Source organism: Emericellopsis cladophorae (genome assembly GCF_022114955.1).
Source record: "Emericellopsis cladophorae strain MUM 19.33 chromosome Unknown NODE_36_length_232396_cov_119_016030, whole genome shotgun sequence".
NCBI classification, from domain to species: Eukaryota; Fungi; Ascomycota; class Sordariomycetes; order Hypocreales; family Bionectriaceae; genus Emericellopsis; species Emericellopsis cladophorae.
Genome location: NW_026250961.1, coordinates 166244 through 185131, shown reverse-complemented (window position 1 = coordinate 185131; position 18888 = coordinate 166244). Strand labels below are relative to the sequence as shown.

The 18888-nt window shown below is 54.3% G+C and overlaps 6 protein-coding genes across 6 annotated transcripts; 2 read left to right on the top strand and 4 right to left on the bottom strand.

Annotated features, from left to right (window-relative positions):
* Positions 1-856: 856 nt before the first annotated feature.
* Positions 857-6406, top strand: J7T54_000092 (Molybdenum cofactor sulfurase; the record flags this gene model as incomplete). Its single annotated transcript, XM_051507842.1, has 8 exons — positions 857-944; positions 998-1507; positions 1982-3162; positions 4212-4363; positions 4579-4646; positions 4732-4860; positions 4997-5528; positions 5767-6406. The coding sequence occupies 8 exons, from the start codon at positions 857-859 to the stop codon at positions 6404-6406; spliced, it is 3300 nt and encodes a 1099-aa protein (XP_051361042.1).
* Positions 6407-6607: 201 nt separating this feature from the next.
* On the bottom strand, positions 6608-6889 carry J7T54_000091 (uncharacterized protein; the record flags this gene model as incomplete). The annotated part of the gene is made up of 1 exon (XM_051507841.1): positions 6608-6889. One exon carries the CDS (start codon positions 6887-6889, stop codon positions 6608-6610), a length of 282 nt encoding a protein of 93 aa, XP_051361041.1.
* A 788-nt stretch (positions 6890-7677) lies between these two features.
* On the bottom strand, positions 7678-9924 carry J7T54_000090 (SWI/SNF and RSC complexes subunit-like protein; the record flags this gene model as incomplete). The annotated part of the gene is made up of 3 exons (XM_051507840.1): positions 7678-9510; positions 9561-9827; positions 9883-9924. 3 exons carry the CDS (start codon positions 9922-9924, stop codon positions 7678-7680), a joined length of 2142 nt encoding a protein of 713 aa, XP_051361040.1.
* Positions 9925-10809: 885 nt separating this feature from the next.
* Positions 10810-12707, bottom strand: J7T54_000089 (6-phosphogluconate decarboxylating 1; the record flags this gene model as incomplete). The annotated part of the gene is made up of 4 exons (XM_051507839.1): positions 10810-11685; positions 11738-12293; positions 12350-12382; positions 12694-12707. The coding sequence occupies 4 exons, from the start codon at positions 12705-12707 to the stop codon at positions 10810-10812; spliced, it is 1479 nt and encodes a 492-aa protein (XP_051361039.1).
* A 2054-nt stretch (positions 12708-14761) lies between these two features.
* Positions 14762-15811, top strand: J7T54_000088 (rna-binding; the record flags this gene model as incomplete). The annotated part of the gene is made up of 1 exon (XM_051507838.1): positions 14762-15811. The coding sequence occupies one exon, from the start codon at positions 14762-14764 to the stop codon at positions 15809-15811; it is 1050 nt and encodes a 349-aa protein (XP_051361038.1).
* Positions 15812-16215: 404 nt separating this feature from the next.
* On the bottom strand, positions 16216-17900 carry J7T54_000087 (putative transporter-like protein; the record flags this gene model as incomplete). Its single annotated transcript, XM_051507836.1, has 2 exons — positions 16216-17391; positions 17445-17900. 2 exons carry the CDS (start codon positions 17898-17900, stop codon positions 16216-16218), a joined length of 1632 nt encoding a protein of 543 aa, XP_051361037.1.
* Positions 17901-18888: the final 988 nt, after the last annotated feature.

Here is an 18888-nt window from a genome sequence, read left to right as displayed (position 1 = left end):
TTGGAAGCCGCCCTCGGGCGACTCCACGAGAAAAAGAGAGCGGCAACATCGTGAGAAATGGGACGGAGACGTGGTGCATCGGGATCGACGGTCCGCAGCATAGAAAGCTGCAATGAAGAACCGCGAGCTAGGGGAGGTTGGGCAGAGGTGTCGAGGAGCGATAGAGAAGAAATAGTTGAACAAACATTTTGAAGGATGATGCAGGCTCGAACGAGCAAATGTGGGCAGACCAGAATCGTTGATCAATTGAAGCGCTGCGAGAACACGGCCAGCGTTGTTGCGAGGGCGAAGGAAGCTGAACTGGAGCCGGAGCTGCTGCCGATGCGAAGTCGCGCGGATGCGTGTAGGGTCGTCAGCTCCGGCTTGCACCTCTGGTACAGTGCGCGCGGAGCTCAATTGGTGCGATGCACACCTAATTTTCCACACTGTGAAGCCACCTTCATCTAACTTTGTTCACAACGTACAGCCACTCTGAGGTGCTAGTGCACAGTGCTTGGATTCTTCGCGTCGGCCAATGGGAGTGGCTGACCATTTGCCTAGGGCGGGAATGGAAGGTGGCGATCTCCGTCTCGCCGGACTAAACCGAGTCCACGAGTACCTATGGTAAGAGAGGATGAACACATGTACAATTTCTCTATGGCCCAGCCATTGCTCTCCTCCTCACTTCGACATGCTTTGTCTCTCTCAGTATCCGAGATGAATCTCACATCAAACGCACCTGTGGTTCATACTTCACAGGCCCGACGATCCCGCGATAGATGAGCGATCGTCTCGTCCCTAAAGTCCATATCGACACAAACCCTTGGTGTCGTTTTTTAAGTCACTGAGCCAAAAGCCTGTCAACGCATAAGGCAAGATGGAGATGAATGCCTCCTGCAGACAGCCCGATGAGTACGACGAGGGTATTGAACGGATGCGCAAGATCGAGTACCCCATGCTGCAGGGTATGTGATGCCTGCACGTACTGGTCCGGTCCTGTTGACTGACAGCTTCCCAGATGCCACATATCTTGACCATGCGGGAACTACCCTACCACCAAGGTCTCTCATGGAAAATTTTGCGCAGGACATGATCTCGAACCTCTATGGAAATCCACATTCAGTTTCGGGTCCATCGCAGCGCTCAGCCGACCGCATCGAGAATGCGCGGTCACAGCTCCTTACATTTTTCAAAGCTGACCCGAGTGATTTCGACCTGGTCTTTGTCTCCAACACTACAGCTGGCGTCAAGCTTGTGGTGGAAGGCATGAGATCACTGCCCGGTGGATTCAACTTTGCACATCACCAGGCGTGTCATACCAGCCTCGTTGGTGTTCGTGAAGAAGCTCGACATGCTCGCTGCTTCGATGACGAAGACGTCGCACAACTTCTTCAGGGGAACGCACCGTTATTTGTCGATTGCGCTGACACCCCGGACACACTCGTGGCGTTCACTGCACAGTCTCATTTTGATGGGAAACGATACCCCCTGACATGGGCCAGAGACCTCAGAGACTGCCCTCGTGCCAGTCAGTCTCGAACTTATACACTCCTCGATGCGGCGTCCCTGGCCGCAACATCACCACTCGACCTCAGTGGCCATGACCGGGCCCCTGATTTCACAGTCTTAAGTTTGTACAAACTATTTGGGTTTCCTGACGTGGGTGTTCTCATTGTTCGCCGGGCGGCTGGATCTGTCTTTTCTCGAAGGAAGTACTTTGGCGGGGGAACCGTGGACATGGTTATCACTGGAAAGGAACGATGGCACGCGCCGAAACCGGACCTTCTCCACGAACGTCTGGAAGATGGCACACTACCCTTGCATAACATTATCTCGGTGGAGGCAGCCATCGTCACCCACCAAAGGCTCTACGGATCCATGGCTCAAGTGTCCTCTCATACGAGTCGACTAAGGAAACAATTTATCGATGGGCTCCATGCCTTGGAGCACGGAAACAGAAACCCTTTATGCATGGTGTATGGCAAAGCAGGGAATGATGCAGACTTTGGACCGATTGTGTCTTTTAACTTGAGGAATATTGCTGGGGCATGGTTGAGTCTGGCCGAGTTTGACAAAATTGCGACTTTGAAGCAGATGCACGTCCGAACAGGAGGCATGTGTAGCCCTGGTGGCCTTGCATCCGCCCTGAGTCTCCAGCCGTGGGAGATGAAGCACAACTTTTCGGCGGGACTTCGTTGCGGCACGGACAGCGACCTCACGGGCGGCAAACCAAGTGGCGTTATTCGAGTTAGTTTTGGGGCCATGAGTACTGCATCGGATGTCAATCGCTTCCTGGCCTTTCTGAAGGAGTTCTTCATCGAGAATGAGCCCCCGAATCCGACGACCCGGACGAGCTTGCGCGCTCCATCGCGTGGTCTCCAGGTAAAGAGTCTCTCCGTTTTCCCCATAAAGAGCTGTGCGCCTTTCGAAATCCCGCCCGGGGTGCGCTGGGAGGTGAAGCGAGAGGGTTTGGCGTGGGATAGAGAGTGGTGTCTAGTGCATCGTGGCTCCGGCCAGGCTCTCAGCCAGAAGCGCTACCCGCAGATGGCTCTGTTGAAGCCCGAGTTGGATTTTGAACAAGGTGCTCTGCGGGTTTCCTGGAGAGGGTATCCTCCACTAGGCTCGGTCGAAGTACCCTTGTCACTCAATCCGGATCTATTCGAGAACAGCCCGCGGCAAATATTGTCTCGCGTCTGTGGCGAGTCTATATCGACTCATTATCACAAGTCTCAGAGGATCAACGGCTTCTTCTCCGAAGCGTTGGGTGTACCGTGTACCTTGGCTCGCTTCCCTGCTGGCGGTAAAGGCCCAGGGAGTCGGTCTTCGAAGGCCAGGATCCAACAGTACCAGCAGGCGAATTCCCATCAGAGGCTAGCTGGTTCATTCCCCGAGATACCATCTCCTCCTGATTCAGATAGCGAGGTGCAGCAACATGGAAAGATACTTCTGTCGAACGAGAGCCCTATTCTGATGATCCAGAGTGCGAGTGTTGCCGCACTCAATATGGAGATCAAGGCAAGGGGCAATGCCGGAGTTGACGAGGCGTCGTTCCGTGCCAATATCGTCTTTGGGACAAGCAGCCAAGATGACGAGGAGCAACCGTTCGCTGAAGACACGTGGCGGTCTGTTCGGATAGGTCTTCAGGATTTCAAGTTGCTTGGTGCCTGTCGACGTTGCCAGATGGTATGTGTGGACCAGCGAACCGGGGAGAAACGCCAGGAGCCATACTCTACCTTGGCAAAAACGAGGAAATTTGACGGGAAAGTGTATTTTGGATGCCACATGCGACATGAGCCGAGGACCAGCAGGAGAACCGCAGAGGAACAGTGGCCGACCATACAGGTAGGAGACCCAGTAACAGTTGAAGACCTGCACACTGAACGGCGGCTCAGTGGATCAGCATAGCGTGTATTTAGGCAACATTGTTATATGTAATGAATATGTATACCTTGGAGAGTTAAGCGTTTGGAGCTTGAGTCCTCGGTAGTCTATGATATTGATGGGTTGAACAAGGCATGTCCTCGACTGGAATGACAGCACTATATTGGAGCTAAGCGCTTTTAGCCTATGTTCCTGATGCTTCGCGACATTAATAGGCTAATAATAAATAAGACATGTTCTTGACAATGATAAAGTCTTCGCCGTAGTCGAGGAGGCGGGAAGAAAGCAAACAGTCAGGGGCTGCTTATCTGATGCTCGATAAGCCCCCTGATAGCGATAAGCTTGATCCAGCAACCCGATCATGCACTCCTTGTCTACCAGGTACGTTCTACTCAACATCATCCATCTCTCGGATTCCCGACCTTCCTCACACTACCTTATAATAGGCGGTCGAACATGAAAGCTGCATTCTGCTGCGCCGCATGCGTCTCACGGCATCCCCCTGCCTCAATCGCCTGCTTACATCACGTGGACAGGCTGAGCAACTCTGGGCGACATGCAATGCGCCGCAGCAACAAGGATCACAGCGAAGCCGCCCACTCACGGTGCTCCACAGCAACAACATGCATCCCTGTCCGTTGTCAATGTGGGAGCGATCCGAGCGAGGCTGAAATTACATCCCGCGAGCGAGCGTTGACTCCGACTCTTCTACTTTGCCGAATTCCCATTGTAGATCTATGTTTGTACATATGACCACCGTCCGTGCCCCGTCACGATCCTGTCGCAGGTGGATATCCATTGATCTTGTCAAACGCCTTCTGACCGCCTCATGTTCACACACAAATGCTAAGGCGTGTTCTGCTCCCGGCCCCCACTACTACCCGGGCAAGATGACGCTTTTTGTTCACCACGGTTCGGACTTGTTCACCTACGACCGGCAAGCCACCTCTGCGCAAGTTCTACTGACAGGTGATGATGCGCACACAAGAGTCGAGTACGATGAGTATGTGGTGTACAACAGGCGGCCTGCAACACCTTCGTTTGAAGGAGAGCCCACAGAGGAAAGGCACAGTGATACACATATCACACATCGTTTCAGCCAGAATGACTCTTCAGGGGCACATATGCTCGACCTGGCTTTCAGGAATGGATTTATGGTGGACAGAAATGTATGTTATTTTCTCCAATGCGCTGAAGATTCCGGCTGACGCTGTATAGGGCGACTTTCGTGTTCCTGAGCCGCACGAGGAAGGCATGGAAGACTTGCATGGTCGAGTCCGTAGAGTGTGAGTCTTCATTGAGCATTGAGCGAGCAAGATATCTGATGTATTGTCCCTAGAATATGTTTCCGGAGAACTTCACCTATAGAAGGTGCCCCGGATATGCTCAGTCTCTCAGATATTGATCTGGCTGATCTCAATCTGCATCCCGCAACGCTGCAGTACTCTACCCGCGTGGGAACCGAGTCTAGATTCTGGTCCAGAGACCGAACCATGCTCAGTCAGTCTTCAGCAGCTCACTGCCACTACTTTCCTTTCATGCTCACATACTGTAGGCTTGATCTTGTCATTCTCAGACTCGGCCAAAACGCCGTGCGACTTTTTGTCCATGACATATAATGTTCTTACGCGATCAGCCACCATCTTGATCAGGCAAACCTGGGAGCCAAGGCGGGACCGTCTTGACGATCTGGACGAGTACGACCACAGGCTGGAATCATGCCGCGATCAATGGGCCCATCCGCTCGTCATGCCAGTGATTCTCCTTCAGGTACAGTTCATGCGCTGCGAGGAAGCGGTGCAGGAGAACTCGCTTGATGTCGTTGCTCTGGAACAAGAGGTCAGCAGCACATTGAGCACAGATGGCTTCGAAGCCAGCGATCCAAAGATCAGACGTCGGCTAGGTAATGGCGGCGACGAAGTGAAGGCATGGGGTGCCATGAACATGACAAACCTCATGAAGCGGGCGCACGAAGTACTGCGAGACACGATCAAGCTTCTGGATACCATACGTTGCATGGAGCGAGCGGTGAAGTTGCTGATCATCTCTGGGGACGAGCTGGCCGAACGAATGGAGGGTTCCACGGCTCCGCCACCCACGCGTGACCTGAATATGGGGGGAGACCAGTTCGGCTCCTATGAAAGGGATCCGTCTCCTTTGCCTTTTCTGTCGGTCCCAGAAGGTGGGAGACGGCCAAGAGCAAGGTCTGCGCTTGGAATGGCTGACGAGCTTGGCCTGCATTGGCACGAGATTCGGCAATACCTTGAGGGTCTCTTGCGACTGACAATGAGTCTGGAAACGGAACGGCGCATGGCTGATTCTCGGTGTCGAGCTCAGATCGACATTGTTTGTCTTCCTCCCCATGGTCTCTCTGGCTGAAAGCTAATTCATTGAACATATCTACAGTCGCATGGCACAAGAGGACAATGCCCTCAACGCCCGAATGGCTGTGGCGTCTAGTCGCGACAGTGCTTCCATGAAAGCTCTTGCCGTCATCACAGCCATATTCCTCCCCGGAGAGTTCATTGGCACATTGTTCGGCATGTCCATGTTTGACTGGCTCGCACCAAGCAAAGACGAAGAAGACGGGAGTAGTGGGGGCGGGAAGAAGGCGATAGGTGGCGGCGACGAGTCCGAAAACATCCTTAGTCGCAACTTTTGGGTGTATTGGATCATCTCCATCCCCCTGACGCTGTTCATCATCCTCGTGTGGCGTCTCTGGTGGGTCACCCAGGATCGTTATTTCAGGCGGCATCTTTCGCAAGAGCTGAGTGAGGAGCGTTTCTGGACCGCTGACGGCAATCCCAGAGAACTAGAGCACAGCTTCATACATGACATTTTCTGGCTGTCATCGCGTCGCGAGGAGAGTAGATCCACGAGAGTGCGGCCTCAGAATGAGAGTCCCCCGTCTATGTCGGTGAACGGCAATCACGATAAATGGGGTGATGCACTGCAGCGAACGCAAACCAGGGCGTCGACCGTTAGACAGAGGCAGCTTCTGCAGGCACGGCAGCAAATTATGCAAGACAGGTCCTTTGTGGTGTAATACAGCATCTATGAGAGATTCGCTATTCGACACAAAGAACAAATGACATGCACAAGATAAGAAGTAAACGTGTTCACACCCGTTCAATTTCTATAAAACTTCCCCCCCTGCGCCCGCAGCTGAAACAAAATAAACCCAATTCCTTTTGCCTTTAGCCTCACTCACTTACCTTTTGTAACTTTGCCTCAGGCTGACAGCCCCCTATTTGGTAACTAGCAAATCAATGGTCTGGTAGTCTGCAATCGCCGTGTGCATGTTATGACCATGAGTGACCGTGAAGCCCGCGTTCTGAATCGCAATCACGAGCCAGCCAAATTCATATGTCGCGTTGTCGATACCATGCTCATAGTCAACTGTCATTTTCCATTCCTCCATGCCCATCGAGGCGACAGTGTAGCCATCAGCAGCCTCACAAGCTTCCTTGACGGCCCAGGCGTCCTTGATGTTCATGGTTGCGGCATCGACTTCGACAGTGTGAGGCATCTTTGTACGTATTTGTGTGTTTTGTGAGGTGGTAGATTTCTTGTGTGAGCTGTGAGGCTGCAGGAGATATCTTGAGTTTGTTGGACGGCTGAAGTGTTTGGTTCTGCAAAAGCCATTACTGGCGGCCGATTATCTACGTATATACGCATTTCGAGTGAAGCATGGGCTCGCGCACGAACTGCGGTTTTCACGCGGCGTTCTTCAGCCTTGTTCACACACAAAGGATCTTCGAGCTCGGGCGTTCATTCTTCGAACACAAGCGAGGTCGAATACTTCGAAGGATCGAACAATTCACGTTCATTGTCAAAGAAACAGGGAGATAATAGCACAAAGAGTCCGAAGACAATACTAATTCTTGTTCTCTGTGAACTAGGATCCCAAGAGATAAACACTATGGCACAATAGTAAAGCTCCATCGAACACAAGGATTCAACATGGGAACACAAGCCCTGATTATTCATATTCATTCCGCATGAGTTTAGTACGAACCAGGCTGCATGCTGTCTAGGAGAATCTTAAGCAAATAAGGGGTCCCCTGTCGGGCACCAACGGAGTGTATGCGCGTCGCTAATAACTTCACCTGTTCACCGATTCAGAGCCGTCCAGCGTGTTTATTTGATTTCCTACAAATCGAGCAGTGACGAGCCGAAACACACATATCGCATAGCAGTACAGCGAACAACAGATGCATTCTACCTGCGCGTAAATCCAACAGACCGGACGCCTGAACCCCTCTTGCAAGATCTACCCGACTTTTGTCATCACGACGATAAGAACCAGGTGCGTTCTTACATGCCATCATGGCCACTTGGTGTCTGCCCTGCCGAGCCACCCACTCCATGGAAAGCGTCACCAAAGGCAGAGTCTTCCATGTCCATGCTGAGATCGAGTCCATCGCCCATGGAGCCTGCTCCCCCGTCAAGGTCACCCGTGTCAAAGCTTGCCAGTGCATCACCAGCCGAATCAAGATCACCCAATGAACCAAAGTCGCTGTGATCGAAACCAGTGTCATTGAGCCCAGGCGTACCTGCTGCCGAGGGGACCCTTGGCACTGGGGGGGTTGGCTCAGTGCCACCGTTGGAAGCTGAGGGCGCATTTGTCGCGGCTGTGTTGTCTTTGGGGACCACCACCCAATCGCCACCTGTCGTGCTCTGGCCGGGGGTCATTTTCTGAGCCTCTGTACCGCCCATGTTCACGTCACCGCTTTGCTGCTGGGGCTGGGGCTGCATAGACTGTTGTTGTTGCTGCTGTTGCTGCGGAACAGTGGGAGACCCGACATTGACGTTTTGGGGCGTGGCTACACTCGACTGGGCACCCACCAGATGAGCCTGCGGAGTCGGGAAATTTCCTGGCGTGGAGTGCGCTGACATGCCCGTGCCCATCTGATCGAGAAGGCCTGCTGCTGTGTTGCCCATGTCAATGTCAGACTCGCCCATCATGAGAGCACTGGTTTGAGAGCCAGCATTGGACGCTTGTCGTGACATCTGGTTGGAGGGCGCCGCTGCAACAGGCGCCGGTTCGGGTGCTACAGGGGCTTGATAGCCACCCTTCTGAACGCACTTGACGGTCGGCTGACTCTCAATCTTGCGCCCTGTCGAGCCCTCAATCTCCTTCATGATCTCATCCACCGTCTTCTTCAACTCCTCGTTCTTGATTTCGCCGTTCTCATGGGGCATCCAGAGCTCTGACCCGGCATCTTGAAGATGCCTGAGCTCCTTCTCACGGACACTCATGATTGACTTGTCCTTCATGGCTGCGAGATCTGCCTCATGCGCCTTCTTCATTTCCTCCATTTCATCCTTCTCCTTGGCAATGTGCTCATCCACCCGTTTGCGGAACTCGGTAGCCTTTTCAGGGTCCAAGCGGCCAACGTAGGCCTTGTCTGCCTCAACAGTCTGCTGGTAGGCCTCAGCGCCCTGGGCCGCGAAAATACCTTCGGTGAGGGAAGCCAGACTCCCCTTGAGGCCTAGTCCAAGATCTGAAGGGGTGATTTGATACATCCTGTAGGGAGAAGACAGGATCTCCTCCATCCACTCGTGATTCTGCTGGTAGCGGGCGTACGAGATCTCACGGGGTGTCATGTGATCGAACATGTCACCCCTGGAGGTGTCCTCGTCATCATCAAAAGCCACCATGTCCATAGGGCCCGGGACATTCTGGCCGGGCATGCCTGGGGTAGGCACCTGCTGGCTAGGGTTCGACGCGTGCCTCGCTCGCTTTGCCGGAGGCCCAGCCATGCCCTGGGGAGGGTAGGCCATGTGTTGCGGGACACCTCGAGGTGCCATCTGCTGCTCCATGGGTCGCCCAGTGAGCTCCGGGAGGGTGGGCCAGTTGGCCCGATCCGACAGCATGAAGTCCTTGCGACGGATCTGGCCTTGTCGAAGGAGATGCTGACGCGCTTGCATGGTCGCGTGGATGCGCTGATCAACGGGAATCATTGTCGCGGGCATCTGATCGGCGGGCTCCGCGGGACCCCAGTGGATGATAAACAGGTTCGGGTCGGGCTGCGGCGCGTTGGGGTGGCCTTGCGCTGGGACCAGGCGGAATCGACGTCGTGCGTGTGTAGCATACTGCTCCTGCTGAGGAACGAAGCCTGACTTTAGATAGTAGATCTCGAGAATCTATTCACAATTAGCAATGTTGGCGCTCTCGGTTTCCGGGGCTGCCATACCAAGCCGTTGCCTAGGTCGTGTTTGTATAGGGTCTCGGGGGGTGCCCAGATGTAGCCATCAGATGCGAACGCTGTGTTGAGTCTCTGCAACGGCTGCCATGTCATGATGATCGTGCCATCAGCCGGACGTTCGAGGAATTGCCAGCAGAAGGAGGCTTTGTCGCGAGCAATACTGGGCGCATTCATCAGCCAGTTGGCGACCTCGTTGACGTTGACATTGGCGACGCGCGGGAACCGATGTGACGAGACGAGGTGAACATGGCCAATCTGAGAGCACGTTAGCAATGTGATGCTGAGAGAGAGCAGCCTGGACAAAACGTACAAGTTCCTGCGGAACGCTGAAGCTGGGATCGGGTTGGCTCATGCTGGATACGGGCGCGCAGAGAGCTTGCGATCGCGACCGTGAGATGTGGCTTGGATAGGACCGCCTGCCCGCGTAACACTTCCAACGCCAAGTAGTGCAACACTGTAACAAAATGTGGATCTCGGGTTGAGCGATGATGCTACAATTGACTGCGCGATGGATGTCAGACGCGAGTGGCTAAAGCGATGTGGTCGGGGCGGGCTGCTGGTTGCGATGCGCGCCAGGCCGTTCCTCGCCCAAAAATCGTTCGCGACGAGGCTGTGGGGAGCTGACCAATCACACGCGCCTCTGAGCTTCACCTTGTGATCCTCTTCTTGAACCTAGACTACTTTACGGATACTCCTCCGTACAAACACTTATTCAACAAGAATACATTTCCTCACCAGTGACCTGTACCATACTCACTAGACAAATTCGCTATCGCTGGTCTGTCTTGACAGGCAATATCCTTATCAAGGGTAGTTAGTGCCAATCAATATTGGGCAACACTTATAGCCAGAGCCGTAGAGGTCTGTACGGCACTCGTCCAATATTGACGTGCTTACGCAACCATAACAATTTGACCATATAACACTGTAGCCATTAAACCCGATATGCAATCAACGGGTTTGCCCCAGTATCGAGATACTCTCAAACCTTCAGGACGCTACACTTCAACTCAACATCAAAATTCATCTTGCGATCAAGCGATCGATTAACATGTCTATTTTTTGCTGGTCATTCTTCAGATATATCTGTGGTGATCCCTCTTTTGGTCTGTTGCCCGACTCGACAACATGGATATCCTGTCCGCTCCGCCCTCACATGGAGCAAATTATTCAAAAGCACCTAAGCTGATGCGCAGCACCGCTCGACAGCACTTCACATCCACTCCCCTATCTTCTCTTACGCTTGGTAAGTAGAGGCAGAGACGTTGCCGCCACGGCCGGTCCAGTTGACGTGGATATCGGTGCCCTCCTTGTACTGCTCGTTGGCGTTCTCGGGCTTGATACGGAAAGTGTGGGCACCGAAGTAGTCACGCTGAGCCTGGAGCAGGTTGGCGGGCAGGTTGGCGGTGCGGTAACCGTCGAACCAAGACAGAGCAGTGGAGAAGGCGGGGGTCGGGATACCGAGGGCAGCAGTCTTGCCCACAACCGCACGCCAGCCAGGCTGGGCATCGTGGATGGCCTTGTTGAAGAAGTCGTCGAACAGAAGGTTCTTCAGGTCAGGCTGCTTGCGGTAAGCAGAGGTGATGTCCTTGAGGAAAACGGAGCGGATAATGCAGCCACCACGCCACATGAGGGCGATAGAAGGCTTGTTGAGCTTCCAGCCGTACTCCTTGGCAGCCTCCTGCATGAGCATGAAACCCTGCGCATACGAGATGATCTTGGAGGCGTAGAGGGCCTGCTCGAGGTCGTCGAGGAACTGGGCCTTGTCGCCCTCAAACTTGGTCTCGCGGCTCTTGAACTCAAGAACCTTGGAGGCTTCCACGCGCTCGGGCTTGATGGCAGACAAGCAGCGGGACAGAACGGCCTCGGCAATGAGGGTGACGGGCATGCCCAAGTCGAGAGCGTTGACGGCAGTCCACTTGCCGGTGCCCTTCTGACCAGCCTGGTCAAGGATCTTCTCAACGAGAGGGGTGCCATCGTCGTCGTTGAAGTACATGATGTCGCGGGTGATCTCGATCAGGAAGGAGTCCAGGACGCCCTTGTTCCACTTGGCGAAAACATCACCAATCTCCTTGCCAGACATGCCGAGACCGCGCTTCATGATGTCGTAGGCCTGGGGAGAGATGTTAGCCTGAGACCGTCTAGGCCAAATCTGAGATACATACCTCGCAGATGAGCTGCATGTCACCGTACTCGATACCGTTGTGGACCATCTTGACGTAGTGACCAGCACCCTCGTCGCCAACCCACTCACAGCAAGCCTCATCGTCGCTCTTGGCAGAGATGCTCTGGAAGATGTCCTTGATGTGCGGCCAGGCCTCCTCGTTGCCACCGGGCATGATGGAGGGGCCGTAGCGGGCACCCTCCTCACCACCAGAGACACCGGAGCCAACGAAGCGGATTTGCTTCTGGTTCAGGTACTGAGTGCGACGGTTGGAGTCGGGGAAGTGGGAGTTGCCACCGTCAATGATGATGTCGCCAGCCTCGAGGAGGGGCAGGAGCTTCTCGATCCAGTCGTCGACGGCCTGGCCGGCCTGGACAAGAAGCATGACGCGGCGGGGGGTCTTGAGCTTGCTGACAAACTCCTCGACGCTGTGAGCACCGACAATGGACTTGCCCTTAGCCTCGTTCTCAAGGAAGCGGTCGACCTTGGAGACGGTTCGGTTGAAGGCGCAGACTGTGAAGCCGTGGTCGGCCATGTTCATGATGAGGTTTTGGCCCCTGTTTGCGGTTCGTCAGAAGGCAACACAATATCCTTGCCGAGTGTCTGGACTTACATGACGGCCAGGCCGATGAGGCCCAGATCAGCACTGGGGACATTGTCAGCAACTTGATTCGAACTCGTGAATGATGAAGAGTTCTTTGCGCCGCCCAGCACAATATTTGCGAGGCGAGCGCTGTATGGAGACCATGAGCCACTTGCGTATCCAAGCTGGATAGAGGGATGACTGGGAGGACGGACGGCCCGCCGCACAACAGCTCAACACCAAGGGAAGCTCGCGATAGCAGCCTCACCATTGCGGGAATTGAGGTCATCGATGCGTAGAGCTGTGAGGCAGCAGAGTTTGGGCGGGGTGGTGGGGTAACTTGACCAGATGGAGGGGCAATGGCATGGACTTACACAGGACCAGACATGATGGCGTTGTGATGGAGGAAGAGTTGTGTCGCAAAAGTACAATGTCCAGCAGTAAGAGCTGAAGCAACGGCAGATGATGAAAGAGGAGGAGAGTTTGGAGATGAAGTCGGGAGGAGTGGAAGAAAGGAAATGGATGGAAGGTTACTTAAAGACGGCTAGGGGGAAGGAGCCGAAGAGGGGACCATCGCGTACAAAAAGTGGCTTCTCAGTCATCCAGACATCCACTGCGTCCGCGCTCTGCGCCTACCGCAGCAACCATCATGCCAACATGCTCTCGACACGACCCCCAAACAGCCGCAATCGCTGTCGAGACACGCCAAGAAAAGCGGGCATCACCGTAGTTCTGGCATTGATTGGAGGGGTTGCAGCTGGAAAAAACGGCTGCCCCGCGGCCTCATCGTCATCTTGGCTGGTCTGGGATTGCAAATGCCCTCATCTCTACGTGGACTGGGCTCTGGCGAGCAGTACGAGGCATTGATTCTTTTTCCATTGCCCTTTGAGACGCTTGCTTGCTTGCCATGTCGATGAGTTGCAGGAACGCCGGCAATACCTACATACGTATCTCTGGTCGCGCCCAGGAAATAGCTTCGCACGGAGGGCTGCCACGCGATCGACGCCCATCAAATCCGCACTACTCCATACTATTTGCACGTCTTACAAAGCCTACCGTGCTATGTCATACCTTACTTGAGCACGGACGTGGAAAGCTCAACAACATGAATCTGATCAGACATCAGTATTAGTTAGGCCAACGCTAACACAAGTATGTAACACCGTAAGTAATAAGGAGTATCGCTGCCTCAGCCTGAGTCCAGCCAGCGACGGCATGCCAGCATTGAGTAATGAATTAATGCTTCTGATGCTTCCCTAAACAGTGTCGCAGGTCAGAGTCAATTCATATCCACACTCATGCCAGGCCATTCAACCCAAAATCAAATGTCTTCTTCATTCGGGACCATCGGGATGCTGCCGAGAAATTGGGTGGTCGGCTGCCAACGTTGACTGGTGGAGATTGTGGCTCTTTCGCTTTTCACGCAATCATCACTGCGCAGTTTCTAGCGATTCGAGGCATTTGTTGTGATTCCCGCCAGCGGCCAGCCTAATAAGAACAAGCTCACGAAGCATGAGGTCACCCCCACGTTCAAAGTAATTACCTCAGTATCTGGTAAGGAGAAGAGGACTGGACTGGACGGAGTACCGGGTTGTCCAGAAGTGCGCATCTGACGACCTACGTCGCAGCCTCAAACGGCTGCTCTAACAAAGCTCGTACATACAAGCAGTGATTAGCCTCAGTCAGCATCCGGTCAAAATAGCCGTTAGCATTAGCGACAGGGGCCCTGCATGTGCGGCCTGCAACGCATGATGAATCCGCATCCGAAGCGCTTCATCATGGCGGGTTTGGGAACTATCATGTCGGACTTGAATCCGGGTGCTGATGTCGCGAACTGCGCCGGCCAAACCCACCGAGGTGCCATCACTCTTGCGCGCGCCGCGGCGGCCAATACCCCGACAGCCGTCCAACGGCCGGTGTTGGTCTTGCATTTGCATTTCCGTGGAAGAAGTACAACAGTACTGACAGGTTTCTGCGGTCAAGATTGCGGCGCCTAGTTTCTGAAGGCGGAGTCTCCGCCGCGCAACCTAGACTAGAGTGCAACTTCATGACATGCCTTATTTGTAGTTGCTTTACAAAAGCATCTATTAGACAATCAATGGACAGAATCCTTCGATCACATCATCAGGCTAGGCAAGCCCACGGCGTGTAATGGCTCAATGTGGCACGAATGTCCTTCTTACATCACTCTTCGCAGTGGCTTGATCACGTGACCGGGATTCGAAAGTCGATCGACTTATTGCGTTGACCTGCAAAGTCCAACTCGACCACGTACATCGATCAGCACCAGCATCGCCCTCAGCGCGCATACTTTCACCACTTCGAACCGCGCGTTCTAGAATACTCGCTGTGCACTATCGCTTGAGCACATTTCTCTTCCCCGGGCTCAAGGTACGTCCCCAAGCCACCACGCTTGCCCATCCAAGAAGAGCCTTGTTCATCATGGCGTACCCTCCACCTCCAGGCACCGCCAACCTTCCCGCGCGACCTCCACCTTCGAACTCGTCATCCAGCGGAGGCTTCAACAGGGGCGGCTTCAAGCCTGCCTTTTCCTCCCAATCACAAACATACGGCGGACAACCACAGTCCTACAACTCCCAGCCTCAGAGCTATGCCCCCCCGCCCTCGTCGTCTTCCTACGCGCCGCCCGCGCCACCTGCTGCCGGTGGTCACTATGGTCCTTCCTATCCTGGTGTGAGCAGCGCTGCTCCTGCTTCTACTTCGACGTACTCATACAATCAACCACCCGCGAGCTACGCATCCCACGACTATGGCACCGTAGCCTCCTCCTATGCGGCCCCGCAGATTAAGAATCCGTTCCCCATAGGCGGCCAGTCTGCCGCGCCTGGAGGAGATTTCGACCCCGAAATGGCCGCGCAGATCGCCCAATGGCAAAGCGCCTACGTCACTAAGGAGGGCGCACAGGCGCCCGCGCCTGGCAAGAAACCCGAATACGCCGCGCCCGCCAACCCCGAAAGGGAGAAGACGGTCGCGCGCGAGGGCGGAGGCAAGAAGTGGACAGACGATACGCTGCTGGAGTGGGATCCTTCGCACATGCGTCTGTTTGTGGGCAATCTCGCGGGCGAGACGACGGACGACTCGCTGCTCAAGGCATTCTCGCGCTGGGAGTCGGTGCAAAAGGCAAGAGTCATCCGCGACAAGAGGACGACCAAGTCCAAGGGCTATGGCTTCGTCAGCTTCAGCAACGCCGACGACTTCTTCGCTGCTGCCAAGGAGATGAATGGGAAGTATATTCAGAGTCACCCTGTCACTATCAAAAAGGCCAATACGGAAATCAAGGTTGCCAACGTCAAGGAGAAGGATCGAGGCCGCGGTAAGAACAACCGCAACAATAACAAGAAGAAGAGTGGTAGTGGGGTTGGTAGCCATGGCAGCGATCAAGGTCACGATGCACACATGGGGCCTTATGCCGGTGCTGGTGTAACGAAACCGGGCCAGAAGACGAAGAGTGGGTTAAAGCTATTGGGTTAATGGTAGCCAAGGGAATCTGCGCATTAGCCTGGTGTCTGGCGCGGTGTTGGAATCATCCATAATGATATTGTTTTTCTAGCTGGGACCCGATGGCTGTGATGAAGTATATATAACAAATTTTACTGAATAAAACTCTTGGGGGTATCGTGAAGGCCCAACAGCGACCTGTGCTAAGCTTCGCAGAATCAATCCGGTTCTCCATGCCCTACGTACTCCGATGCTGTGCATTTTACAAGCGAATGTCCAAAAATAGCCCGCCCAATGCAATAATGACCCTGGCATTGGTCCCTACATGGCCCAGTGATGTAGTCCCAATCATGACATGTGCAGCCGAGTGAATCCCTGGCTCTTGTAGATGAAATAGAAAATATGACAAAACAGACGCTGGGAAGGTGTTGATGCGCTCAGTCTTCATGGCGATTCACGGCAGACTCCTTGCTCTCATCGTGTGCGGAGATACCCAGTACATTAGGGTGGATATCGCCGTCAGTTGTGATGAGGGCGTCGTGGCCCATGTCCCCGTTGGGGCGCAGCAGACCACTTGTTTCCTCAAGGGTATCGTCATCCTCAAATTCGCTTGCACTGGAGTGATCGGATACCGAGGCGCGCTGATATCGGGCTGGGGCTTTCCCGGTGCGGGCTTCTTCGCGCATTTTCGAAATCTTGATGTAGTTGTACGCCATGATAGCAATGAGAGTGGTAACGAGACCGACAAAGTTGACCGCCGTGAGCTTTTCGTGGAAGACAACAGATGCGGCCATGATGGTGACAACCTCTTTGAAGATGCCTGCAATGGACAACGTGACGACAGAGGTACGCTGCAAAAGCGCGAATTCAGCGGCCGTCATAAGGAACGCGATGCATCCGGGGAATAATAGGAAACAGGGCGTCAAAAAGACGCCGAATTCCTTGCTCAATTCCGTCAAGCCACCAAACAGAGGCGTGAATCCTTCGACTGGAATCGCCAGACTGAGCAATGTGAGGAACATGACGGGTGTGAGCAAGAAGATGCTTGAGAAGGGGTTCGAGGTTGCTGGGTGCCGGAGCAACAAGATCTGGGTGAGGCCCCATCGAAAGCCAGAGAAGAAGGCGGCTGAGATGACCAGTACAAAGCCACCGACATGAAACTGGACCTCGCCAAAGACCATGAGTACGACTCCCACGGTCATGACAGCGATGATGGCAACCAGACGCCATGTGGGTGTCTCAAGGCGAAAGAGGAATGCAAAGCATAGGACAAAGGCAAGCGACGATGACTTGCACATGGTGTAGAAAGTGAGGCTGATGAACTTGAGCGACGTATTGCCCAAGCCGATGTCCAGTCCCGTCGCGGCACCGCATGGGCCAATCCTCGTGAAGTAGAACATTTTGCTCATGATTGAATTGCCGCTGTTGCTGGCCGGTTCGTCTTCGTGCCTGGATCTCCCGCTGTCCGACGAGTGCGATTTTCCTGGTCGGGTTGATGGCACAAAGTACAAGACGGCGCCGGCCAAGCAGAACTGCACCACCATGTGCATTGACGTTGTAAACAGGGGGAATGCAAAGTTGAGTCTGTCTTCGTCGAACATCCACTTGTTGTACTGCAGGCAATTAGTGGCTGATTGCGGCGAGACTTGATGGGCTACTGGCTTACCAAGGAAATGCACAACGAAAAGAAGTACCAGAGTAGTATGAGGCCAACATTGATAGCTATGCGCATGACAATCCCCTGGTCGGCCTCCTCCGAAGACGTTGACGACTCTTTCTCCTTGGCTATGCGCTGGTCCAGCAGCGTATTGCGCTTCCGTTTCTTCTGTTGGCGTCTCTTTTCCTGCCTGGTCAGCCCTGTTTCCTCGTCGTCGCGAACGTCGTCGCTGTAACTGTCCGAGTCGTTCGCGAAATTCCTCGGGCCCGAGCTGTTCACGAGGTCGCCCTCTTCCGCTATCTTTGGCTCTTCGACCAGGCTCGAGCCTGCGACCGGTGATCGGGGAAACTGGGGTGTCCGTAGACTCTGGGATCGCGGGCGGCCAGCTATCACTGGCGAGAGGCCGGCGACGCCGCCCATGAGACTGCTCTTGCGGCGTCTGTGGCCCGTGACTATGGGCTCCATCTCGATATTGTCGCGGGCCGAGCCAGCTCCGGCACAGGATGAAGAAGCGACTGCGATGTGTTTGCCGATGTCGGTTGGGGTGGAGCTGACAGGAGGGACAGTCGAGACAGGCGACGAAGCCTCAGCCGAGAGTACACCGCTAGCTTTGGAGGTTGCAATTGGTGGCAGGGAAGGGCGAGAAAGGCGAGAAGGGCGAGAAGGTAAGGGAGTAGAGGACGAGGTGGTGGAGGTGGGCATCTTATGTGTCCAGTCAGTCTTGGGGGAAGGAAGACGGACAGGATGACAAGCAGGAGCAGCCGGGCGTGCCTGACCCGACCGAACTGAATTGGACTGGCAGGACCAAGCCCGACTCGTCCAAGCCTCAGGTAAGGTAGAGGGAAGGTACGTCAGGTACACAGCAATCAGAGACAGCCAAGCAAAAGGTTCGGGGTCACGGTCTGATGGGTGGTGCGGACGTGAAATCCGTACTAGTAGGGACTGGAGCACCGGGCCTTGGGAATGGGACAGATTGATGATCCACAGGGTGCCTGCCCACGGCCCTTCAGGTCGTTGCTTTGCGCGCGCTCAGTGGGGACGTGAAAGTTATTCGGTGCTGTGATCGGTGTTGCGCGTGGCCGATGAGAGGCGGTCAGATGGCGGCTGCTTTGAGGGCTACTAATTAATTACTGAGCTAGCGGTTGTGGCCGTGCTTGTTCCTGTTCACATTCACATTCACAGGGAAAAAAAGGCACCCTTGGAAACCTTGTCTCGGACATGCCAGCTCACTCCATACCCCTGAGACTGGCTGTGGCGCTTGTCTTTCGGGGTCCTTGGCATTTGTCACAAGCAACTTCACGGGGGCCTCCAGTCCACTGTCCTCCAGCACGGTTGTCTTTGATTTCGCATCACAATGGGCGGTTGGCCCTGTCACTTTGTTATCTAGTCTGTGTCAGCGATTGACATCATCGACGGAAACCGTAGAGGCCGCTAGCTAGTCGTGTTTTGTTGT